General features: G+C 37.0%; 2 protein-coding genes and 1 pseudogene across 3 annotated transcripts in view; 1 reads left to right on the top strand and 2 right to left on the bottom strand.

The window, feature by feature from the left end:
- Positions 1–4,066: 4,066 nt before the first annotated feature.
- Positions 4,067–10,078, top strand: LOC131984025 (hatching enzyme 1.2-like; annotated as a pseudogene).
- Positions 8,404–14,352, bottom strand: fadd (Fas (tnfrsf6)-associated via death domain). Of its 2 annotated transcripts, XM_059348879.1 has the most exons (3): positions 13,825–14,350; positions 10,980–11,116; positions 8,404–10,041 (listed from the first exon to the last, which is right to left on the bottom strand). In XM_059348879.1, exons 1-3 carry the CDS (start codon positions 14,123–14,125, stop codon positions 9,985–9,987), a joined length of 495 nt encoding a protein of 164 aa, XP_059204862.1. In that variant the 5' UTR covers positions 14,126–14,350; the 3' UTR covers positions 8,404–9,984. The 2 variants fall into 2 exon arrangements, with proteins under 2 accessions (XP_059204862.1, XP_059204854.1); XM_059348871.1 differs by having other exon boundaries at positions 8,404–11,116; positions 13,825–14,352.
- Positions 14,353–15,551: 1,199 nt separating this feature from the next.
- LOC131985473 (anoctamin-1-like) overlaps positions 15,552–26,439 on the bottom strand; it is a 77,976-nt gene continuing 67,088 nt past the window's right edge. The window contains exons 22-26 of the mRNA XM_059350605.1: positions 24,525–24,677; positions 22,905–22,957; positions 21,796–21,980; positions 20,525–20,630; positions 15,552–19,532 (exon numbers count right to left, since the gene is read on the bottom strand). Coding sequence (XP_059206588.1) covers positions 19,290–19,532; positions 20,525–20,630; positions 21,796–21,980; positions 22,905–22,957; positions 24,525–24,677 — 740 coding nt within the window. The 3' untranslated portion in view covers positions 15,552–19,289. The remainder of the gene's footprint in view (positions 19,533–20,524; positions 20,631–21,795; positions 21,981–22,904; positions 22,958–24,524; positions 24,678–26,439) is intronic.

Below are 26,439 nucleotides of genomic sequence, written 5' to 3'. Positions count from 1 at the left end.
CGATGATAAATTAAATATAACAAAATCAAAACAGAATGGATGCAGGAGGGAAAGCGACTGGCTCACTGCCCCCATCTTATATATTTGCAGACCAGGGGACCTGAAGACACTTGATGGCCTAAGTCCACCCACCCAGCTGTAAGAGGAAGAGGCTTGCTTGGAAAAGGTTGTCACAACTATACACACTAACAGAACAACATACTAATAACTAAAAACAACAGATGAAAGAAAGACAGGAAGTGGCTGTAGGCCTTCAAGATCCAGACACACTGCTTGGCTCTCCTGATCATGTCTGCACTAGGAGATCTGTAAAAAACAAAGACATCAGAGTTGTTCAATCCTTATTGTTGAGCCCTGGACAGTATGATAACTGTAAGACATCAATAACCATGGACTGGTAGTAAGTTCAGCAGAAGCTAACACATTTTTACCTTTTACAAAATGTTGAAAAAAGGTGCAGCAGAGCTTCAATGGATACATCAAATTTATGGTACTAGTGCAGTGCCCGTAGGAAGTATATATTTGTACATTACATGCCACACTACAACGTCTGCAACGCCGGAAAATATTTGAATATTATTGGAAAATCGAACCTTGTCATGCACTTTAAAACTCCGAAAGATTGGTAGGCTAAATAGACTTACAGATGAGATGAGCAGGTGAAGGCCTATGAAAAATGAATTGAAAAATCTTCACAATCGAGGATGCACACCTTCATGCCATGCCCAAGCCACATACAAAATCTTAGGTCAGTCTGACTAAAAGTCAGCGAGATATGCCCTAGACACAAACACACACACAGACGCTTCTTGCTTATAGATGGATTTTGAGGTATGAAAAAGTCAAAACAGCATGACAGACGTGTTGTTCAGTTTGTGAATTGGAACATGTTTCTTAGTTTCTTAGTCAATAAAAAACACTTAGAAAACCTCCCCTCTTTGCAAGGGCTGCAAAAGTTTTTTTGTTTTTTTTAACCAGCTTTGGAATGAGAATGAATGTTCCACAGCTGCTGTAGACTAGCCTGGGTATACCCAGACTGCCTTGCGCGCTCGATTTCATTTCGAACTGCGAAAGGGTCTGGAAACCAGAGGTTTCTTAGCCCTGTTTTAGGGATCCAATCACAGAACGGGGAGGGACGGCAAGACGATGACGCGTACTACCCGGCAGACGGAAGTTTGTAGTTTTCTTACGGATCCAACATGGCTGCAGCAGACGTGAAACTGTCTTTAGCTGTAGATGGTGTTTTAAATAGTTTAGAGCGAAAGTTGAAAGGCGAAAAGGTCTCTCGGCGGCTCCGCTGTCCCCCGGCTCGTAGCGAGATCACCGGCGTAACAATAGCGGGGCAAATAGCTAATAGCCCCGCGATTGTAACGCCGGTGATCTCGATACGAGCCGGGGGACAGCGGAGCCGCCGAGAGACCCGCAGCACCTTGTTTATTGCCCATAAAATCAGTGGATGTGTGTGGCTGAATGACATGAGGGGGAATAAAGCGTGAAAATAAATAATCTTGCAGAAAGCGAGAACTGGAGAAGCAAAGCAGCAAGCAACACTCTCACAGACACACACACAACAAACATCAATTTCTGTCGCTCTACTACGTCATCTGGTATAACTGATACGATTGGCTAAGAGCTACCTACAGACGCTTTTGATAGACATTCTATGCACCCAATAAACGGCTCCGGAGGATCGTAAACCACACCTCCTCTACGGAGAAATGAACGGTTGGTTCCCAGACTAGATCTCATTTGAGATTAGTCTGGTGTTAGCCAGGCTAGCTGTAGACACTGGACCTTCCACATGTCTTCAGCAGCTCAGACATGTTGGGGAAAACCAGATGTGCATTGTTTCCTTTGACCACTGAAAGCATAGATGTACCATTGACTGGTTTGGGAAACGAGTATGAGGTTCTGTCAGTATATATAGACAAAGGCCCAACATTTTTGGAATTGCGTTTTTAAAAGTCAGTATTTGGTGTAGAATTCAAGTGTATCCAAAAGTGTCTGAAATCTCAAAGGTTCAGGGTTTCTCTGCCACTGATTGAATGAAACGCATGTATGTTAATGATACAAATTTTTTTTATATGTTATGCATTAAAATCAGCCTACATTTTGAAAGTGATAAATTCCATAGTCATAAAGCAACTCAATCTGCATTATTTAATACATTAAGATATATGATATATCAGGCATTTAACTGTAGATGGAATGAACACACAGTTTCACGTGTGGGTGGGTTAATATTGACAGCAGTGTGTTGAATGTCCCTCACTGATAAGAGCAGGGGAGTGTGTTTTTCTCCTTCCACTAAGACAGAGTGACAGATATTTCAAACTCAGACTCTGTAAGACATCAATAGTCATCAATATTGTATTAATCTAACTTGAACTATATTTTCTTTCAATTTGATCTCACTACACAAACCTCAAAGCCCTTTCTACTCTACCATATTATAACTAGGGTGGAGAAACTATAAGAGCTGTTATATAAATAGCTCTTATATAAATGTGTATGGCTCAGACCCATCGTGTGGACCTGTATTATGTAAAGTTTTCCTCGACAGGGTCGTATCCACCATTGAGGTCAAGGACTTGGTATTTTTCTGGGAATCTGGGCATTTTGCCAACATAGCGAGGTTACAAGTTGGTTGGATCAGACTAGTCTTGACTTGTGCATGAGGTTGATTTAGTACAAAGCAACAAAATGCTGATAGCATCTAACCAGAAGTGCTTAAGCAGTAATTAAGTGAATCATATTGCAATATATACAGGAATTAATTGGTTCAAAATGCAGTATATATAGATATAGATTATATAATAAATAAAATAAATAAATAAATGCAGATCTAACTGTACATATATATATATACATATATATATATAGCAGATGGCAGCTGGCACTCCCCAGTTTATCCACCTAAAAAACGACTCACCAAAAAAGCAATAAAAGGCTCCAGAACAGCTAAATGGACCTTGAGATGGAATGTCTTTCTCTAACGTAAGAAATTAAACTCTTATTGAGACAACCCTGTTCATTTATGTGTCTGGGGAAGAGTTGGGCTGATTTCTGGTTTGGCCGTTCCTTTCTTGTGTAAAAGCACATTGTGTGTGATTAGTAGAAAGTGTCTTTTTTGGGTGACGGGACAAGACCTGGCAGAGTTTTCTCAGAGAAAACTAAAACTGTGCCAATATGGAAACATTTTGGACAACTCGCACTCTGCTTCTTCTTCTGATGTTTATTGGTGGTTTGCAAAGTGCTTAGAGGTGCATTAATGCCACCAAATGGACTGTAATCATCAGTCTCATCATGGTCCATTCGAGAGCAGCCCCACCTAGTAGTAAAATTCAGTATACCTGACCAGTCCAATGTTTGATTTAATATCAAACCAGTTTGAAAATGATTGTATCCTTTTATGTTTCCATATGACAATTTCCCACAATGTCCCTGCAGAAAGCCAGCTCCAAAATAAATGGTTTGTTGCAGAAGAACTTGACTGACCAGCACAAATCTGACCTGAACCTCATCCAACACCTTTGGGATGAGGTTGCACTTTACATAGGTTTCATTTTTGAATGCCCATGTATTTAGCTGGCTTGTCCATGACCCTGATTGAATTGTATGAGTTTTAGAACTCTTTCTACAGAGAGAGGCAACGCTGTGCTCCATTCACATGCCCACTGGCACACCTGGGACTGATAGAATGTTTCACACAGGTTGCAAGGACTCAGGAGTTTCCGTTTATAGTGATAAAGGTGTGCTGTTGTGTTTGCACATTTCAATATATCATTAACCTGTTGTGTAATAATTCTCTGAGTAGCTGGACAGGATAAAAACTGTGACTGAGTAAGGTAAGACACTCATTCTCTCTTCAGGCTTTCAGGTAAGAAATTCTTTCTCCTGTGTCACTACAGACTTGATTTTTTCAGATACATAAAGAGTAATCTAACTTAGATGGATTATTTTGATGACATGTTTTTAAAAAAATCTATGTATGAATTCTGTTTTCATTCCAACCTTTTGTTATCTTCCTCCTTGCCTTATTGGTTATTAGAGGTCTGTTGCAGTCATGTTGGTTTTTTCTTGGTCTCTGGTGACCCTGCTGCTGGTGTCTTCTTCCTGGGCAGAGGTAAAATATTCCACAGACATGTATAAATGTATATATATATATGTATATATATATATATACATTTATATAGATATCTATATCTATATCTATATCTATATCTATATCTATATCTATATATATATATAATGAATGAATGACTGAATAAAAACTAGATAAGACCAACAGTTTGACTTTCTGAGTTTTTTAAAATCCATATGTATCCATATTTATTTAGCTGTGTACCATCTTTCTAAATGAGCAACCATAACGTTATCTCTCTTCTTTTCCATGTCACTGTTGGTGAATATAGGAAGGTAAGAACAAGAGTATATCTTTACCCAGCTTTAAAGTAGGGGAATTCAAATCAAGTTAGATTCCCTGCATATACATTGAAAGACATCCAGATGTCACAAGGCTGTTTTGTGCACATTGATGATTGTACAGTTCATACAATGTCAAATAAATTGGGTTGTGCAGAGGTTGCTACTCGTGAGGAGGACACATCCAGGGAGCTCTCTGTTGGTGAACTGCTGGAGAGAGCCAACAGAGACCGCAGTAAGTACGGCTTTACTATTTTGTTTTAGTCCCCTAACCTTAACCAGACCTTAACCAATGTGTAGTGGCCATGTTGTAGGATAAATTAAAAATAAAAATACTGTCAATGAATACAACGTTTTTGGGTAACGCTTTATATTAAGGTCCTTGTAATAACCATTAATTAACAAGTAATAAGGCCCTTGTAAGTCCTTACAAGATGTTTGTTAACATTATTGTGTGTATATAAGCTTATATAAGTGTTAATAATGGCATTACAAACACCCATGACCCACCCATTATGTCTTTGCCATGCCTTTATTAATCTTATTTTGTTTGCTTATTGATATTAAAATATACTTTATTGCTCATCTATTATAAGTTAACTATAAGTTAACTATGCTTTTTGCAACTACCGGATCTAAAGCGAGAACAATGCCTTATTATTTGTTAATCAATGCTTATTAAGGACCTTATTATAAAGCGTTACCCATTTTTGTTTTGCAAACATGGGCAGCTACATCAAAACCACACTTTTGGTCCTGCAGACCCTGACTCTGATGAGCCCACCCTGATCGGAGGAGACATCGCTATCAGGTCTGAGGCGGACAGAAACGCTGACCCCTGCACTTCCAGAGGCTGCCTGTGGCAAAAGTGGAGCGATGGGAATGTCTACATCCCCTACTACATCGCCAACCACTACTGTAAGCATTGATTGTATTTACATGTAGTCATAAAGGAACAGATACATTTAACCTCATAGCCACACTTAATTTAAATGTTAATATTTTTAAAAGCAAACTCAAGACCTATTTGTTTAGTCTAACTTTTAACTGAGTTTTATCTATCTATTTATTTATTATTGTCTTATATTGTTAAAGTCTGGCATAGAGCTTTATTAACTAAATATTTATTTATTTTTAGTATAATATTTAATTAGGTTATGTGATGGTAATGATAATGATATGAATAATAATAATCATTGTTATTTTTTAATTATTATCTTTTTTTAAATGTTTTTATTATACATTAATTTACTTATTTGTATTTATTTAACAATTTATTTGTTAAATAATATAATAATATAATACATAATTATAATTTATTATAATTCTATTGTTGAAGTTTATTTAAATCATTTTAATGAATTGATGATATTGATGTTTTCTCAGTTCCTCAGTTTTTGTTTTCCTATGCAAGCTTTTAATTGTTATTGAATGGTAGGTCAACATATCAGTATAGTAGTATATATATCCAACATATCCACTCTCTCTGGGCTCACATCAGACTTTCAACTCTTCCATTGCACATATTACACATTTAACTGCTACACTCACACCTGTCAATCAACAGTAGCAGGTAGAAGCTGAAAGTATCCAGAGGCAAAAAACATGAGTTTAGTTCCTAAATGTTACATATAAACAATATTATCAATCGGACAGTAATTGACCATGAGAAATTAATTATTCAAATAATAATAATAATAATAATAAATCAAAATACAGCAACAGTATAATAATAGAGTAAGAATAATAGAATAGAATAGAATATAAAGTGAAATTGTTCCAACTAGAATATATAAACAAAATGTATTGTACAGCTCAATTATAATACATAAATGAATAAGTTTATTAAAAGCTCCACTGCTACAGATCTCAGCCTCAACCTGCCATGTCTGTCCTTCTAGCCTCCCGTGAGGTGTCCATCATCACTCGTGGACTGGAGTCTTTCTCTGCAGTTTCCTGCATCCGTTTCAGACCCTACCAGAACGGCGATCATGAGTGGCTGAGCATCGAGTCCAGGGATGGGTAAGAGTCTGACTGTAGATTCACAGCTCAATGGTAGGGTCTAAGCCATGGGTCTCAAACTCACGGCCCGCGGGCCAATTGCGGCCCTCATGACGATATTTCGGTTTTTTGGGGTAATTTAGTGGGGTTTTTTTGTAATTTTGTGTCTTTTTTAAAATAATTTTGTGTCTTTTTTAATAATTGTGTCTTTTTTTTAATAATTTTGTGTCTTTTTTGGTAATTTTGTGGGTTTTTGTTTAATAATGTTGTGTCTTCTTTAGTCATTTTGTGTCTCCTTTGGTCATTTTTCGTTTTTTGGGGGGGTAATTTTGCGACTTTTTAAAAATAATCTTGTGTCTTTTTTTGGTAATTTTGTGTCTTTTTTAAAATCATTTTCTGTCTTTTTTGGGTAATTTTTTGTCTTTTTTAAATATTTTTGTGTCTTTTTTGGTAATTCTGTGTCTTTTGTTGGTCATTTTGTTTCTTTGATAAGTAATTTAGTTTTTTTCTGTCATTTTTTGGGTCATTTTATGTCTTTTAAAAAAATAATTTATCTTTTTTGGTAATTCTGTGTCTTTTTTGTAATGTGTATTTTTAAAGTAATTTAGTGTTTTTTCAGTCATTTTGTGTCTTTTTAGTAATTTTGTGTCTTTTCTGATCATTTTGTGTCTTTTTTAAGTAATTTAGTCTTTTTTTGTTGTTGTAATTTTGTGTCTTTTTTAACAGTTAACACCTTCAACCAGTGTTGTGCTACAGTCATACATGGATAAACATCTGTCAAAAAAAGTTTTTTAGACCAAAAACAAAAATAATCTGAATGCAGCATGCACCAAATGAATAGTTGTTACATTGTTGTTATCTTGTATGACTTGTAAGAACTGCTCTGTTTGTATCAACAGCTGCTACTCCTACGTCGGTTCGTCAGGGTGGTGGTCAGACTGTGTCTCTGAGCCGTCAGGGCTGCCTGTACCACAGCACCGTCCAGCACGAGCTGCTCCATGCCCTCGGCTTCAACCATGAACAGACCCGCTCCGACAGGGACAACCACATCAGGGTGTACTGGGAAAACATAATCGACGGTGAGACAGTTACATGGTTTGCCTTATTTTCAGTCAAAAGTGTTCTTACAGAGACAGAAAATATTCTCATTGTTTGCGATAAACTTAGATGAAAGGAGAACAGCAGAAATGTAGTTTAAAAACAACATTTAGAAGAGGCAACTGACAAAAGTTTTGGGAGAAGAGGACGTTTAGTTGGAACTGAGACATGATCAGCAAACAGCAACCACCATGGCTGACTTTGATAGGGCAAAGCACCTGTCAATCAAGCACAATGCATGAAGAAACTTTATTTTGTTCAACCTTAAAGCAACATTACAAAAAAATTACAAATGCAGAGTGCAATTCACTTTCACATTGTTATCGTAAGTGTAAACAGCAGTACACCAGCCTTTATGATGACATTACTTACTATCAAAAACTATAATATTAATATTGCTAATATTACTTATGAGCCCAACAGTTTCACAAAGCCCTTGCTAAAGACTAAAAGCTAATCCAAGATTTCAGGTGGCCATTGCCTGGTCCAAAGCTCCTGTCCTAGCAGTATGAACAGCAACACTCCCCCAGTGCTCTTATTAGTCCTGGAAGCGCGGTTAAATGAGCCAGCAGAGCAGAGCAGCCGAGGGACATCAGAGGGAAAACCACAAAACATTTTTTCTATATAATCCAGTTTCAACAAAATCAGTGACATATCTAGTGGTGTCTTAGTGCCATAGAACCACATCTCCTGGGAGACTGTACCTTCCCACCAAAGCAAAAATTTGAGGTAAATGAGTTGTGTAATGTTTCTTTCTTAACTGAACAATTATTTAACTTTGAGAAATTTTCCCATTTAAGGAGCAGTCAAACGATTTATCGTTGCCTTCTATAACCATGTCAAACACAATGGATGTGATCCAAATCAATGCAGCAGACATAAAGATACTGTCATTTTTAATCAGTGCATTCTTTTTACATTTCAAAACAGGCACAAACATTGCCCATAATCTGCACATTGTTCAGGGGTGACCAAGTTACCAACTTTTAAAAAAGAACTCAGCCCCACATGTCATCAAAGCTGTGCCATCTATCATTCAAGACTTTGGGCCTTCATATTGCAGATAGCTATCGACACATCCACATTTTGGGTCAAGCGCAGTTAGAACAGAAAACCATTGTTGTAATGAACACAGCAAACATGACACAAGATCAATACATAGTGTAATAAAGTGATTAGCGTGAAGTTACTCGTAACTCTTTCTTCTTTCTTGGCTTCATCATTCAGATGTGTTAACTGTCTATAAAGAGTGAAAGCTAATTAGTACAATTTACATTTGGCAATCTAAAAAATTGCAGGTGTTTTTTTTTATTTTACTGAAATTCAGATCTTTCTTATCTTAAAACATGTGTGTGCATTTACATGTATACTTTCTGTTATCTCCGCAGGCATGGCATACAACTTTGACAAGATTAACACTCTGAACCAGGGAACTCCTTATGACTACAACTCTGTCATGCAATATGAGAAGTATGGATAACATCATGTTTTTGTCATTGACTTTATTTCATACACTTTTATTTAACCTTCACTTCCTTTGTAACTGTATACATACTGGCTATTAGTTTCTTTGTATTCTGTGACTTTACAGCGTTATTTTGTAAGTTTCTGTCTGTTATTACATATGAGCTACTGCTCTGACTGAGTGGACAAACTGGGGCCCAGCTTACTGGAGGATGTAAGGGAATTCTGTTTAGTCTCGCCTGTGCAAGGGGTTGTTTACCAGTGACTCTGGGGAAGTAGCATAACTAAATATTTAGATATTGTCGTATCACACATCAAAGAACTAAAATTAGCATCAGGGATCATTTCCATACAGGTAATCAAACCCAAGCTTAACCTGCTTTGCACTGTGTTGCATGTGATTCTCCAGGTACGCCTTCTCCAAGAACAACCGTCCCACTATGTTGCCCATTCCCAACAACAATGTATCCTTCGGCCAGGCCACCCAGATGAGCAGGAATGACATTGACAGGCTGAACAGGCTGTACCAGTGCTGTAAGTATACTGTGGTTTGGCTGAATGGAGGACAAATACTCAAAAACATTCATGAACACACACATTAGTTACATCTACTGACAGCAGAGTCACTGTCGCTGCCTATACAGCGGAAAAAGTATTTTTTCCAACCTTGTTTATTGGGCTTTCTTAGGAACATACAGCAGAATTACAAAGGTGTAATAAAAGAGTTAAACAAAGAGGGAATTTTAAACTTAAAGGAGCAGGGAAAAATCCAGTCGATCTGTTATTATTATATTTCAATGTGGTTAGAGGAGCATGATTTTGAAGCAGAATTATGTGAACTACCCTTCAATGTTGAAGGCAACATCACTGGAATGTTAACACATCAATCATCCATCAATCCCACTTTAGTATTGTCCTTCCCAAACGTTGCTCCTAATGACATGCTTTTCTCCTGCAGAAACTGCTCATGACCTTTGACCTACTGTCAAGATGACATCAGATGGTGCAGATGAAGCAGATGAGGGCTTCGGGTGGATGACAGTTTGGGTTGTCCTGAAAAATAAACCTGCAAACTGATTACTGATTGCTGACTTGCTTAGTGAAATTGAAAAGAGCAAAGACACTGTGGTTAATAAGACAAATAGCATCTCATTTGATTTTCATATTGCATGAAAAAGAAAAAATCAATGTCATCAGTTTAATGGCTTCTGATCAGAAAATAAAGCAATTTCCCTCATAGTATTATTATCTTGGTATCATTTCTGTATATTCCAATTTATAATAATCTCAGTCAGAAAACCTAATCTTTAAGGAATAGTTTGATATTTTAGAAAAATGTGCTTTTTTTTCTGGCATAAACTGAGAAGATAAGTACCACTCTCTAAGTGGACGGGGGATATTTAGGGGGAGATAGCAGGTCAACAGTAGTTGCCAAAGAGAAAGGGGGTTAGCTTAGCACTAAGACTTGAAACGGGCAAACAGCTAGTCTGGCTCTGTCCAAAGGTTACCAACTCACATTGTGTCCCGTTTGTTTCATCAGCAGAAAAAACAATATGTAAAAACAACAAAAGTTACTTGTCACCAGAAAGCAAATGATTGGATTTCCCAAAATGTCAAATTAGTTTAAACAACTATAAAACATATCCAACATTAGCATGTTTTATGACATTCAGGGCGGCGATTCATTGATAGGCATTTTTTTTAAATCTGTATATAACTTTCTTAACAGCTCATTCCAAAAATAATATAACAGGTCTTTCTTGAACGTTAATCATAACTGTCATTTTCATTCCCAAAGTTAATCTCATCTGTAAATTCCATCAATATCAGCATCTTGTAAGTCAGTCCTGCTCTGTATTGGCAGCTTCGAGTGCTTCCTTCACTTTATCAGCAGTCAGATTGAACTGGCAGTCTCTCAGGGCTTTTATCAGATCCTGTGTTTGGGCCTCGGCTCCTCGACTCTTCCTCCACTCCTTCAGCAGCTCCCTTACCGTTTCCTCCAGGTCATCGGGATGCCTCCTGGCGATGGAGTCCAGCTTAACTTCGCTCAGGTTCAGACTGCGGCCAAGTTTGCGCCAACGCCTTCCCACATTCTCTACGATCACATTTGTAGCGAGGTCCAATTTGTCTGAAAAGAAGGAGGACACCGTTAACATTGGGAGAAGATATTTTTTTCTCATAATTTGAGGAAAGAATTAATTCTTAAACAAAGCATCTTTATGTAAAACATAAATAAAAACTATGTAATGGTTGTTAAAAATGTGATCAGTCGCATGGAATTTTTAATCGACCTATGGATTTTTTAATTCTATCTCTGACTGCGTATCAGTACTCACTGAACTGAAACACTGCTGAGCGTTCAGTTCTGCTGCCGTACGTGAATAAACTAATGAGCTGAGAATGAAGTTGAATAAAGCTACAGTTTGCAAACCGAAAGTTGCAATAACAACTGTGAAACCCACAGAAATACAAGAGTATTAATTTGGGCAAAACTAGCTTACAGTATCAAACCTTGCTAACATGAATTACTAGGTTTAATTTTATCCAAAACTTAGTTAAACACAAAACACATTTAAATATGCAAGATTACTGTGAAAACTAACCTCATGCCTCTTTGAGGGCTAAAAAATAAAACATTTCACTCCTGGACTTTTTCTTTACAGTACCACCTCACTTGAGTTAGTTTAACTATTGACAGTCTCTTTTTGTCCTTTCAAAATAAAAGCATCCGTTGTCAAAACAGGCTTTTGCATAGTACTGTATACATCTTTTATTTTGCCCATGTATGCATGTTTTTACACATACTAGAGTATGTATAAAAACATAGCGATGAATCAATTAATTGATTGTTAATGTTATTGATAAATTGTTCCAATGGTTCCTTCCAAACGCCCATCCTTAATCCATGGATAATTAAGGAAACAGCTATCCAGTGATAGTTGTCTATACATCCATAGATGCATAGCACACAGGAGCTGCTAACAGCTAATTTGGCATACTTATAATGGTGGGTTCTTCTTCAAAATCACTAACAAATATATAACATATTGCTAATGTTCTGCATACCAGAGAGAGAGATTTTGATTTTATTTGTCTGATTTGAAGGCTTATTTTGTGAAGACAATACATTCTGTGAGGCTGATGGTGGCAGTCCTATTTATTTATTTTTTCATTATCCTTAACCGCTTATCCAAACTCGGGTTGCGACGTTGGGTGAGAGGAGGGGTACACCCTGGACTATCACAGGGCAGACACAGAGAGACAGACAACCCTTCATGCTCTCATTCACTCTTACGGGAAATTTAGAGTCACTAATACATACAAACTCCACACTGAAGAGCCACAGGCTGGATTCAAACCTACTTACCTGTCAGAGAGACTAAATACATTCAAATTTACCAGAATCATGCATCTATTCTATATTAAAATTGGACTATTTGGATTATTTAAGTATTTAGTACCAGAAAAACCTGTGGTAAGTGGGATGTGAGGATTCTAAATACAGCACCTACACAAATGTGAAGCCCTGACTGATAATAATAAACGTTACTTATTTTTCTGTATTTCTTTCAATTCTGATTTATTAATAATGTTTTCAGTTTTTTTTTTATTTAGTTTGAGAGTTTGACAGGTCTGGGCAGCTGTTTAAAATTCATTTCAGTAGACTTTTCTTTCATTATTGGAACAACTGGAGACTGTATAGGAACTGATGTATGGCCGTGGTAACATTTTTGTGAGTGATTTAACAACAGGTACCTGTCAATGTGCTGCACCCTGTCAGGACATGGAACAATACCAGCTATATTAGGTATTGAGGCATTGTCACTGCCAGGGGTTAGTAACTGGCAGTAACGTGTGTACATGCCACAGCAAGTACAGAGACACTTGTTTCCCTCAATGCACTGCAGCTTGTGCCTTAACCAGCTAATGCTAATCACAGACTGGGTAAAAGACTTTCCTGACGGTTACAGTGAATTATATCAACTTATGACATCACAAACAATGAAGTGCATACACATGAATAAACTGCGATTAAAACTACATGGCCGTAAAGTGATGGATTTTAAAATGTGGACGCCGCTGAGCTTAAAGGGGCATTTCAGCTATTTCACGCATCAATGTAAAAAAAAAAAAAACGTATATAAAACGTACATAGGAGGCTACATAGTAGGCCTACACATCATCAACTATACCTCACTGAGTAGAAGTAGCAACAGTAACGTTAGTACCAGTAGTTGAAGTTCAACTACATTTACCGTTTCCTGTGTAGTAAACTACTGGAACTACAAACAATTTGGGGGCATAAGAGAAAATGAATTTTTTTTTATTATTTTTATATTGCTTCTTTACTGTATTTGAATCCCTTTTGACCAGCCCCACCCCTTTTTATCTTTCATTCTGACACTGTGGACATGCCCAGGCAATGTCAGTCAGCCAGCAGCACACACACACTGGACCTGTCAGGTATGTGTAGTGCATGTGCTAACACATTTTTGTGAATTAGATTTTCTTTTCTTTTTTTACAAAGCAGGGGATAGTTTAACCCAGTGGTTCCCAAACTGGGGGGCGTGACCGCTGGGAGGGGGGTGCTATCATTTACGGTTTACTGTTATTTCTACAAACATTTTTTACAGTGTGGTAAAAGCTATATGTATGTATATATATATATGTATATATATATATATATATATATATATATATATATATATATATATAAGCAATAAGTCGCGCTGATAACGTAGTAGTAGTAGTAGTAGTAGTAGTAGTAGTAGTAGTAGTAGTAGCCCTGCGTCTCCACAGCTCTGTGTACGTCATACTGTCCCTTACATAACTTACCTCTCTCCTTCTGCTCCGGCTGGTTGTCGGTATATCCAGACTGACTTTCAAAACACTCTAACTTGTTTGAGAGATCGGGTCGTTTAATTTCTTTGAGTAACTGGGACAGATAGTCCAACTTGTCGGGTCCCAGTTTGGTTCTCTCCGTCAGAACCTGAAACAGTTGTGTTCCGGTGGTAATCTTTTCCATTTTACCTTTACCGATCATGTCTCCACACAGATACTTGAGATCTTTCAGCTGCTCGCCGGACAACTGGTTCGAAATCTCCAGTAAAACGCTATGAAACTGTAAAGAGCTCATGACTGAACCTCCGCCGACTCTCCGACGTGAACTGTCTGAACGAGGAAACACACAGTTTTACTTTCACTTCCGCTTGTTTGTCGTGTGGCTGTGAGTTTGCAGCTACGGTCCTTCCCAGGTTCCGGTGGGAGTTTTCAGTAGTTTGTCAGATCCTAATCCGGGTGTGAATACACTCAACGCTCCGCTCTGTAACGTTACGGTGCTACTTTGAACTCGTCAGCTTTTCCGTTTGGTTCCCACCTGCTGTCACACCTGGATGACGTTGGCTATATGATGTCAGGTGCAGGAAATCAGACCATAAAAGGTATCAGATATCGTCACACTGTTAAAATAATCGCCTTAGTCATTTTTTTTTTCAAAATTGGCCTATGTCAAAATTATGCCAAAGTCAAAATAAATTGTGACTTAGGCAATTTTTTGAAAATGCCTTTGTGACTTAAGCAATATATGGTAAAACTTTATTTTGAAGGTGTCTACATAAGAGTGACATGAGCGTGTCATAAACATGACATTGGATGTGTCATAAACATTAATGACACTTTGAAGTAACATCAATGCTCATGATACTTGTGTGACTTATGTAGACACCTTCAAAATAAAGTGTTACCATATCTTGCTTGAGTCACAAAGGCATGTTCAAAAAATTGTCACAAACACAAAGTTTTTTGTGTTTCCTGCAAAACTTGAAAAAAATAGTTAGGTGATTATTTTAACAGGGTGACGATATAAGCCCTAAAACATAATGTACATAATGATTCAAAGTACTGTGTGTGAATTAACTGGTGATTTTTACTCTCTATGCATCCAGTCTGGCCCAGTACAGTAAGCCCAGCTAACACTTTATTTATTCTATTTGTGGTAATTACATAAAATGCAACTTCATATGGAATATACATCATGTCAGTACCATATCAACCAAAAGAGATAAATAGCTCGTAAAAGTCCCTCTACAATACATTGACACAAAATAAACTAATAATGCAGCATCCACAGTTGATATCATGGGTGGATGTAGAAATGGGACTGACATGATTTGGATCCACTCCAAAATTTAATTTATTCTTCCTCAGCCAATGCAAATTTCACAAGGTTTTAAAAAACTGGGGTGGTAGTTTTTCCATAATCATGCTTACAAACAAACAAACAAACAAACAAACAAAAACAAAACAATCTGCAACCTGCAAAACATAACCTCCTTAAGGTAATTAAGTAATCCTTTCAAGTAATCTATTTTCAAACACAGTAACTGTATTCAGAATACAGTTAATCATATTCTGTACAATAATATTTTTTAATCCTTTACCCCCCAACATTGTCAATATTCCATCTATCATTGATATTTTACTTCAGCCTTAAAAACTGTATTTCAACAGAGTACCAAAATACAGTGAAATACAAGGATTTTCAATAAATATGTACAAACCAGGCAGTTCATCTCTAATTTATTTGCAGTTAAACAAAAAAAGACTCAAAATATCAGAGACAGACAACTCGGCTATACATGCATATACACTCACGCATGTTGGGAAATGTGCTTTGACATACATTACAATAGATATCAGCATGTCACAAATGGAAGTGTTTTATTGATGCTGTAAATACAACATGGCAACAGGACGACCTCTCATCAGGAACATCGAGGGAGTTTTTTTAACATGTGACATCAGGTTTTAAGAGATTCTGAGGAAAACAAATATTGCAGCTAACACGGACTCCACAGCCCTGTGACAGCATCATAATCGTCACCTATCACTGAATATCAACGCTAACCCTACTTACATACAGAGTATTAACAGTATGAAGATTGGATAAAAAATAAAATGTGCAGTCTTTGCTCAAAAGAGCAAGATACATCCCAGAAAGAAATAACATCTGTGATAAAATGTCTGCAGTCTGTATTTGAAGATGTTTTCCAAGGCATCTTTCCAGATACAGCGAAATAGGTCCATATTAATGGTTTCTTGTACTTTGAATATTGAATTAAAATGAAGTCACTGAGAAAAAAGTATATCACTGTCATTGTGAAAGTCTTCAGTTGATAGATTGTTGATCCCCTGTGGGCTGATAAAACCCCTCCAACACATTAAATGCACTTAGAAATGCATTGTCATAAAATTAGAAAATACAGATATACAACATTTTGACCTAAACGTGATTATACATCACTGATAATTTAAACATTTAATAATACATTCCATTAGTCTGGGTTGAGGGCTTACATCTGGGGTAGTTCTATATATTTACAGCAGGGGGCAGGATTTGACTGTGGAGACTGTATTGTGACTAGTGATGGCCAAATGAAGCTTCTTTATTTTCTGATCCTAGATGACACTCACTGGCCAACACATGCTTTGAAAGTACACAGAACTGCTATTACTTGAGCTTTTTTCCTTCTAAACCAAGAATGCCATCTACTGGGCTCAACAAAAAACACTAATGATCCATGAAGCTTCATCTGGACATCACTACTTGTGACTGCGCATTTCAGTCCACAGTACCTTTATTTTCTTCAACATCATATCCAGTCACTCCCACATGTGTTTTTGCAGTTTGATAAACACAAAACAAAATTCAGTCTTTGTGCTTGAATAGTTAAAGAGTTGTTTTAAGAAAATGCTGAATTAATTAAAAAGTTTGATATAAGGCAAGATAATCATAATAAATATAATATTGAATCTCTTTGTATGAAATCTCCATTGAGCTCATGATAGTTGAGGGATTCCCTGGCGAAGCTGGGATAATATAAGGCAGGGTCAGTAAAGCTCAACAACTGTCACTGTGGTGCCCTTTAACAAGACTCTGGTGCTGCTTTTCAGAGTCATCAAAAAGCAGAAAAGTCTTACTTTAGCCAAGCCAAAAACAGAGTCGCTTGAATACAAAAAACATTGCTATCAGTATGGCAGGATTCCTTATTTCATTTGATCCAAGAACAATTCTCCAGTGCACATTGTACCGCTGCATGTGACTTTAAACATGAGTACATTCAGCTCCATTTTCACTGCACAACCTTAAATCTATCAGGAAACCAATCTAATAAATATAGCTGAGCATTGCAACAATATACAAAGATATGAATGGCTTTATGGTTTTAATCAGTGAAACAAAAACATTTTAATATCATCTACTGAAGACATTAGTATTTCCCATCAGTGGTTACTAAGTGACGGAAGAATGCTGTCAACAATTTGATCTGTAGAAATTTTCTAAGGGGACATCAGTAAACTTCATTCTGCACCAGTTCGTAGATGCTCCAAAACGCACCAAATAAACAAGTGAGACCATGGATTAAAAAAGTAGTTATTTAAACTCTAGACTTTACGCTAGATATTTTTCTCTGATACTTAATCTGCTCAGTAACAAAAAGCAGACAGGTTGAATGATTAATTAGCTCGTAACAAGTTAATCAAAGAGCCAGAGAAATATATTTAGCTGCTTAAGCTAAAAGGACTATTAAAACTGGACTGGATGGCCAGACATACTCAAAATGACATACTAATGTTGCTACCTTCTAATGTGTCAATAATTGTTTGCTAGGGGTGTCAATTGATAAAAACAAAACAAAACAAAACCAAAAGAACAAGTATTGGCACAATTTGCTGTGATATATCACAATTTCTTTTTTTCCCTTAAGACAGTAGCTTGTACTAATAGATATTTGTCTGTTTGAGGGGAGACCTGTAGGTACCCATACAACCATAGAAACCATTTTTACAGATCTTGAGGTGAGATGGAACCCCTTTTTCCATGCCAAAATTTAGCCTAAAAGTTTTTGAGTTATTGAGATCCTTTCCTGACATGGTTTGGACAAATGGATTTGTTATCTGAGTTTCTAAAATGTGTTATAGCTTTAGCTTTGAAATAAAAAAATAACATGTTCATTTTGACAGCACTATTGTTTGCTAATGGTTTTATTCTGTGAATTATGTCAGTCTTATGTTTTGTGCGGTTCTACTGCCCCCAAGTGGAGAAAAAAAAATTAATACAGCTTTAAGAAACACTTGTGCTGAATGAATCATTTTCATTTTTATGACCGTGTGGTAAATATTTCTCTCTACAACCAACACCAGAGTTTGGTAAGGGTTAATAGGACGTACAGAAAGTATCCACAGTGCAGCATCTCTCAGCGAGGTGAGATGGAGCATGACATCACTTTGTGTTTCTGCTCTAAATCTTTCCAACTGCAGCTTTAAGAATTCCAGTTCATTGGAATGATTAATAATGTGACTTGTGCTTCTAGGAATAATGCCACTGAGCACTGTTAGGCAGTTTGTTCAGAAAATGTAACAATTGTAACAATGAGCAAAATGGTGCTCGTACAAGAGAATAGTACAAATCAACAGGCCGCTCAACAAAGACGGTCTTCCAAAAACCTTGCTGTTCATCCCAACAACCAAAGCACATGTGCTTGAACATGTTGCATATTCAAAAAAGTACTTCAATAAATTCCTGCATTGGTATATCATTGTGCAAAAAAAAGGCCTGTCTGAGCGTTAAGATGGTAGTAGAGAGGAGCTCCTTATGTGTATCTCACCAGTAACATATCAGGAGGAAAATCTTCTCAGCACGACCATTTGGACGGAGACTGTCTTCAATATAAAAACTTCACTCAAATCCTGTAGGAGAGGTGGTTTACTGCTTTAGAAATTTGATATCATCTATAATTATATTAAGTTACAGGTGGGGTTTGGCACTGTTCTCTCAGACGTCCTGAATGATGAGCTCACTGACAAGGACTTTTCCCAGAGTCGAGTGAAGTTAATGGCTTGTTCCCGTCAGATACAATAAATCCAATAAATAAAGTTTTGTGATCATACATCCTAAGAGTATTGGTTAATGGCTGATAATGTCAGGATTGCTGTAAATTGTATCATACTGTGGCAAAAGTGTTAAAAAGACGCAACATCCTGTTTTAAATGTGTTGGAATTCTAATTTGAATATGTCAAAGTTTCGGTTTTAACTGTCATTCATATAAATATTCCCAAACAATAGAATGCAGCAAAAGCTTTGCTGATTATTAAAATCTGATCATGTGCTATTGGATAGATGCCTTGACCTTTAACAGCTCACTTTAAGCAGCTGATTAACTTATGTACAGTTTGTATACAGATGTTGTGTTTGCTTGTTGCGTTTTGTGCTTGTTTTCCAGACCCGACAGCTGTCACTTTAACAGCAGTTTGCATGTGAGATGGGCCGTGAGCGGGGCTGTGGCGGGCTATGATTGGATGACGATGGGGAGGTGTAGTTGTCTTGGTTGTGGTTGTCCCGTGCTGCGAGCCTTTTGCCCTGCTCCTCCTTCATAAAGAGCTCCACCATGAGGATCTTCTCCTTGTGGATCTGGAGGCTGATGTCCTTGGGGATGTCCGGGATTAGCCAGTCCACAAAGTCACTCATAAGCATCACCACGTTCTGCACAGAACAGAGGGAAAAGAGAGCAAATTGGAACAACTCACTGTAGCATACAACCACAGATTTTTATCTCCTAGAAAAGTAAGGTTATACTGTGGCTGTGTGACATCTTGTTTTACCTTTATGATAAAGGGATAATAATGCTTATCTGTGATATGCTGAAGACCAGCAGCAGAAGTAGAAAAGAGTCAACTCAGTAAGTTGTACCACCGTAAATCATGGGGGCAGTATAGCCGATACTTCAGTATGCAGTATGCATGCAATGACAAAGTTTTATGAGATATAAGTGGGCAAAAAATGCCTCTGTCCATATGTAGCAGTTTATTTATTGCTCCCACAGACCACCGCTGTCTGCAGCGCTGCCTTTACTTTTCCTCAAGGCACATTACTGCCACCTCCTCCACAATCCATATGTGTGTTTGTAGTTGTGAGAAACATTTGACTCTGAGCTGTGCTACCTAGTGGACTTAACATCAATGCCAGAGTAAAGGACACTTGGACTCATGTGGGCAGTTACATTGTTTGAAATGGATCTATGTATTTTGATACAGAAAGGGAACATAGCTGAGGCTTAATGTTGCATGTTTCAAAACTTGAATAGTCATTCTAACACCAGCTTATGTTGAAATGAAGTATTTTTCATGGAGCTTATTGAAATACAAGCTTATACCTAACCTTTATGCAAACCCTGTTTGAAGGCAAAATCAATACTTGTCTTGTTTTGAGGAAAACGCCAAATCAAATTAATCAAATCAATAAAATTCACAAGAATTGAGGGGAAACAAAAGCCTCTTCTTCTCAAAGACTTTATAACATGAAAGTCTACTGAGACTCCTTCATTACATTTTCACTCAATAATTTACCTCATATCTCACTCAGAGGCCATAAGTTCATCAAATATGAATGAGATGTTTGCACATTTTACTTTTGCTCGAATAAAATATGAATGACATGGCTGTTTGAAAGCATGCTATATATCTGCACATTAATACCTGAAAGACAACGACGAAAGCAAGGCGGGCAGCCAGAACAGCCCAGAACTCCTTCGAGAGTTCATATGGTGTGTTGGACCAGGGAGGCTCTCTGTAGTCCTTATATCTGTAGACACAAAGACACATGATTTATTTATAGAACATTTTTAAAAGAGTTCTTTACCATTTGATAGATCTCAAATTTTTGAAAATTGTATTGTATTTATTTGCTAGGTTAATCTTCATAAATTCCTTCAGTTTTGGGGTAATATGTGAAACAGGTGGAATCATATATCAGATTAAAGCATTTATGTTGTCTTCCAGGTGAGTTTTTTTTCTCCATGCACTCATAAGACATAAGACATAAGACATAAGACAACATAAGGTCCACATTTTTTTTTTGGGTGAAAATGTATTTTTATTGAGGAATTAGAGCTAGCCTTTTAGTACGATGGATCTTTTTTCAGCCAACCGCTTTACTCCAGACATCCATACAAGTTAGCACATTTTTCAACATTAAATTAACAGGAATTAACTGTTACCACACTTAAAATGTCTGGTTGTTGTGTTGGGTTGTCAGAATTGATATTCCAACAGCAGATTCAAGAGCAGTTTAACAGAATCCCAACAGGATCACAACTTTTTCACAGCAACAGGTGTTTCGGTTTGTTTGTGTGGCTGTGTTATCTGATTACTTTCAGCTGAACGTGTCTGTGGTTGCTCACAGTAACTTTCATGAATTGTTGGTATAGATGCAGATATATATATATATTTAAAACCCACAAAATCACTAGTGATTGTAACTCCCATTGTAAACCCTTTAGTCATAAAGTGTTATGTCATTTGATGTTGTGTACATGACTATAGATAATGTAGTGACTTTTGTGATTGCACTGGTTTCTCCTGCAAATATATCTGTCCACTAAGTATTGGGCTGCCTGGAAGTTACCATTTGTCAAATTCAATTTGTTTAGATAGCATTTGTGATCTTTGCTAGTAACTTCTCTTATTTAGCTTGACAAACTGTTGTACTCCGACATACTTCTTTACTATAAAGGCTCAATTTTCAACCACGGAGAGTGGTGTCTTTCAGCCTCTTGTGGCCAAAATGAGTATGACAACAACAAACACAATGAATGATCCTGACAAAAAAAAATCTACCAGAGGGTTTTTTTTTTAAAAGGGACTTTATCCTAACCTTTTAATATTTTAAAACAGATTCAGAAAGATGATCAACAGGTTTCTTTCTCTCTTCCCCTTTCAGTGCAGCAGGCTGTATAGTGAAACCTCACCTGCATACTGCTACCTTGTAGCCCAGATGCATTGGCTGCAGAGGGTCTGTGCCTGGCTGGAAGTCACTGACGTTGAAGTAAGACAGAGTGTGATTGACGAAGCCGTGCATGGAGCCGTCGGGGCTGTACATGTACTGGTAGACCAGCCGAGGGATGAAGTCAGAGGTGAAGGCGATGACAAAGGCCTGGGGGACAGGAGACAGTTTTTAACCCTACTGTCTTCATGAAATAAAAACACCAGGCTAAAACTCCTTCTTGAAAATAACTCCTATCATTATTGCTCATATTCATATTTCAAATAAGGTTTTTGAAGACAACACTGCACTGAAAAAAGTATAACCTTGCTCAAACTAAAAAAAAATGATGTTATCAGATATCACATCTAAAATATTTGACTTCATAGAATCTAAATTGAGTAACTTCTTATGACCTGATTATTTTATGTTGATGTAAACAATAATACTGCACTTGACTCAACCTTAATTCTTTGCATTGATCCAAATTATTTTCTTAACATTTTGGTTATTGAACCATACTAATACATTTAAATTGAACCAACCTAATATATTCACTTTTAACTGAATTAATGTTTGCATTGACACTAGTTAATTTATTTACATATAGCCAAACTATATTTTTCACATTTTATTTGACTTAACTATTTTTTGTTTGCCACTTTATAAACTCTATAAAAAAAGACACTTGGCCAACTGACTACATTAAATGTATTTATTAATCTTTAACATATGAACCATATGCAACATATCACATGCATGGTCTGACTGTGCAGTGTGCAGTGCTTTCGACTCAAACTAAAAATATTACCTACAGGTTACATGTATTATTAATATATATTACCTACAATATACATTACAGGTCATGAAGAAGAAAAAAAAAACTTGAGAGAAATCAAAAACTTTGTTTTGGGTCCTTAGGACGTATATTTAGTTCAGTATAAATCAAACTTGATGTCTCTAAATGCAAAAAGAATGAATTTTACAATCAAATCAATAATTGTATCCTCTTTTAAATGGCAATTAGTTTGAATGAACAACTGCATGTTACACTTTTTTCAGTGTGTACAATGACTGTAAAGATAAAAGGCTTACATTAACGATGACTGCTACCTTGCTGAGGCCTCTCAAGAGGTTGTACCAGATACCTGCAGAAAGATGGAGGAACTGTCATCAAGGTGAAGACATGTCATTACTGTATGGGCTCAGTAAGTAGCAGCCACCACTAGATGGCGCAAGCACAGAGGTGGAGAGACTGATGTGGGTATTGTGTTGAAGGAATGTTACAGTTAGTCACTGTATGTTAGGTAAATGTTTTAACCGGGGTTTTAACCCATGAACTATAGACTGCTCTTTGATATTACTGCTGAGCAGTAGCATACAGCAGGCTCTGTGACTCCATGCACACTCACTCCCATGGTTGGAGTATGAGACAATGCTCATCTGGGCACTATCTTAATCTCAATTACACATAGACTGTGGTGTGGTTTTGTATCTTATTTGTTCATATTTTGTCTCTTTTTAGTCATTAGACATGTCTCTATGGTTTTGTGTCTCTTTGTAGACATTTTGTAACCTTTTAAGCTGTGTTGTGTCTATTTGTAGTTGTTTCTGTGTGGTCATTTTGTGTCTCTACACTGCAAAAAAGGGTTGTCTAAAAACAACATAAAAAAACTAAATCTGAGGGAAATTATCTTGCTGCAAGGACAGATAATTTCACTTGACAAGATTTCTTAAATCTAGAAATAAACATGTTGTACGCTTAAAATAAGAAATTAACTCTTAAAACAAGCTAAGTTAAAGCAGCAAGCAGCGATGAACTGGCCCGAGCAGAGTGCACTGCAAATTATTTGTTTCTTATCAAGATAAAAAAAACTTTAGATTTAGAAGTGTTAGATAATTTATTTTGTTTTAAGAGTCCATTTCTTATTTTAAGCGTTCAACGTGCTTATTTCTAGATTTATCAATCTTAATTTAAGAAATCTTGTCAAGTGAAATTATCTGTCCATGCAGCAAGATTATTTCAGCAAGATTTAGTGTTTTATCTTGTTTTTAGACACACCTTTTTTGCAGTGTATAGGTGACATTTTGCAGTTGAAGACCTGGGACCCTGGGCCTTTGCCTGGTCGGCCTGTTCAGAGGATCAGGCCTCCATTGCACAGTTCATGGTCTCAATCCAGCATCCATTTGTGAGCTTGAGTGCCTGGACTGAACTTTGCTTACATTCCTCCAATCTAAACCTACAGGAAATTGTGCATTTGCTGTCAGAGTGGTGGAACATCCTTCCTGTAGGAATTTATCCATTGTTAAATCTTATTAAAACTGTTTTAATTAAATAAACTTGCATTTCTGCACTAATTGGTATTTATGTCCCCTGTCACTTTTAAATTTTACTTTGTATTGTATCACATTTGCTTTATTAATGCTTGCTTGTTTATTTTTGCCAAGCACTTTGTAATTGTGTTTTGAAAAGATTATTAGTATTATGTTTTATAATATACTAAATGTCAGGTCCATTTACGGATGCTCTGAAATCTGAAGTCTTTAAATTCATTAAGTTTGCACCTTAAGTTAAAGGAATTTTTTTTTTCAAGTCTGTCTCTTCTCCTTTTTGCAGAGGATCTTCTCCTGGATTGTTCACAATCATTAAGACGGTGTAGCTGAAAACATGTAGGGGAATAAATATTAATTTCAGTTGGGGTGGTGGACACCTACCAATGTCTTTGGCTTTGGCTGCAATCGGCCTGCGCAGTTCCATGACAAACTTCTTGGCATCCAGGCGAATTTCGATGATGTTATTCAGCAGAGCGAAGAGCGGAGCCAGAGGGAAGGAAGCCACAAAGAGAGTCACCATCCCAAACTGGATGACTGTAGACACAGGCGAGAGGGGACATTAGCAGAAGTTATTAGGTGGAAACAGTGTAATTTGCTTCAAAAAGAGAAATGGAGTGTGGGCCTGGCCATATGCCAAATTTAAAATGTTCCTGTTCCAAATATGTGCTTTTTAAGATGGAGAACAATAGGTTTAAAACCATGTCAGTGTACAATAGCATTAATAATCTGTCAAGCAGTATTACATGAGAATCACATTAAATGTTGCAGTGAATGATCCACACAACATAGAATCTAATCATTACCATGTCTTTCAGCTCTGTGTTCACTGTCTGTCCCTGTCCTCAGGACTCCTTTCTTGTCTCTCTTGTTGAATTAAAAATGATTTATTTATATTGTTTCCAATAATATATTTATACAAAAAAAAGTCTCAGTGAAGAAACTAAGCATAGTGTCAAACATAACATAACGATTGGCCAGGTCATCTCTGGGGTCTTGGATGAATGAATTACAAGCAGTTCACTAGAATAATTTATGAATTTGTGTGTCATCCTTTCACTGGGGCCATGTCGCTTCACATGGATTCAACTGGCTTTCTGGTTTATTCAAGTTGTTGACATAATCACTGTGTTGACAAGATGATTCACTTCACACAAACACATAAGCAATGACAGATCAGACGATCAAGTCAGTAATCTCAGTGTTGTATATTATCTTTGCAGCAACAAAGTATGTTCATATTAGCCAATTTCTTCAAGACTTTTATGATATAAACCTCTGAGAAAATACTGAGGTCCAGACCTAAACTGTGATCCCAACATTCTCATCCAAACTCGTCACATACCGATGCTTTGTCCCGGCCGTCGGCATGTGACATAAATGCACAAGGCGCTCAGGGATGGCAGGGATGACATCACTTCCTCTAGTTACATACATAGTCACTTTTCAAAATAATCTTTCATGTCCATAGTTAACTTAAGCAACATAAGATAACTTTACCAAATCAGGGTAAAAGAACAGAGTTTGGCTACATAACAAGTATTTCCACACTTGAATGCAGTTACACAGGTTGACTCCAAATAACAACACTGACCCTTGATTTCACATGAACACTAGTCTCCTGGTCAAAGTACAAGGTTTGTTAGACCCATCCACCCTGACTGAACTTCTGCACTCTTTGTTTTACATCTATTACACTAAGCATCTAACATTGCTGCAGATGGGTTTACATTACAGTTAATGTATCACACTGAGTGGTATCACACGCTGAGGGCTGTGACAAAGTGTCAGTATCTCACAAGTTGAGTGCGAGACCAGCCTGGTGATCCACCAAGTTTGGGTGACATGTTTGGAGCCAAAAAGCACTTTGAATGCTCCATTGCCACTGCATATATGTAATATAACCTTTCATTTTATGCTTAGCTGTATATATCTGAAGCTTTTCTGTTCGAAATGATGGATGGGGTAGATACTGTAGAGCTCGACTGATGAGATTTGCAGGTTGGAGTTTTGAAAGATGCATCAGAGGCGGAAGTAAATTAAAGCTTCAATCATTAAGTTCTGGTCACATGGGAGCAGCAGACAACATTAAAAAAGCATCTGGCATTTTATCATCACTCAAGGCTCATGTAAGCAAACAGTTCAATTTCAATTCAATTATATTCATAGAGCCCAGAATCACAAATCACAGATTTGCCTCAAAGGGCTTGTACAGTTTCTAGAATTATAATGAGACATTTCTAATAGCCAGATATTAATATTTTATCATAATGATATGGTTGTATGGGCTAAGGAGGTT

Source organism: Centropristis striata, chromosome 2 (assembly GCF_030273125.1).
Source record: "Centropristis striata isolate RG_2023a ecotype Rhode Island chromosome 2, C.striata_1.0, whole genome shotgun sequence".
Taxonomy (NCBI): Eukaryota; Metazoa; Chordata; class Actinopteri; order Perciformes; family Serranidae; genus Centropristis; species Centropristis striata.
This window is presented reverse-complemented; position numbering and strand designations above follow the sequence as displayed.

Bases quoted from the DNA above. Each gene is read 5' to 3' on its own strand.
- fadd (XM_059348871.1), bottom strand. From the start codon at position 14,125: ATGAGCTCTTTACAGTTTCATAGCGTTTTACTGGAGATTTCGAACCAG. The intron at 11,117-13,824 runs GTAAGTTATGTA...CCTTCTTTTCAG, and splicing joins GCCGGAGCAGAAGGAGAGAG to ACAAATTGGACCTCGCTACA.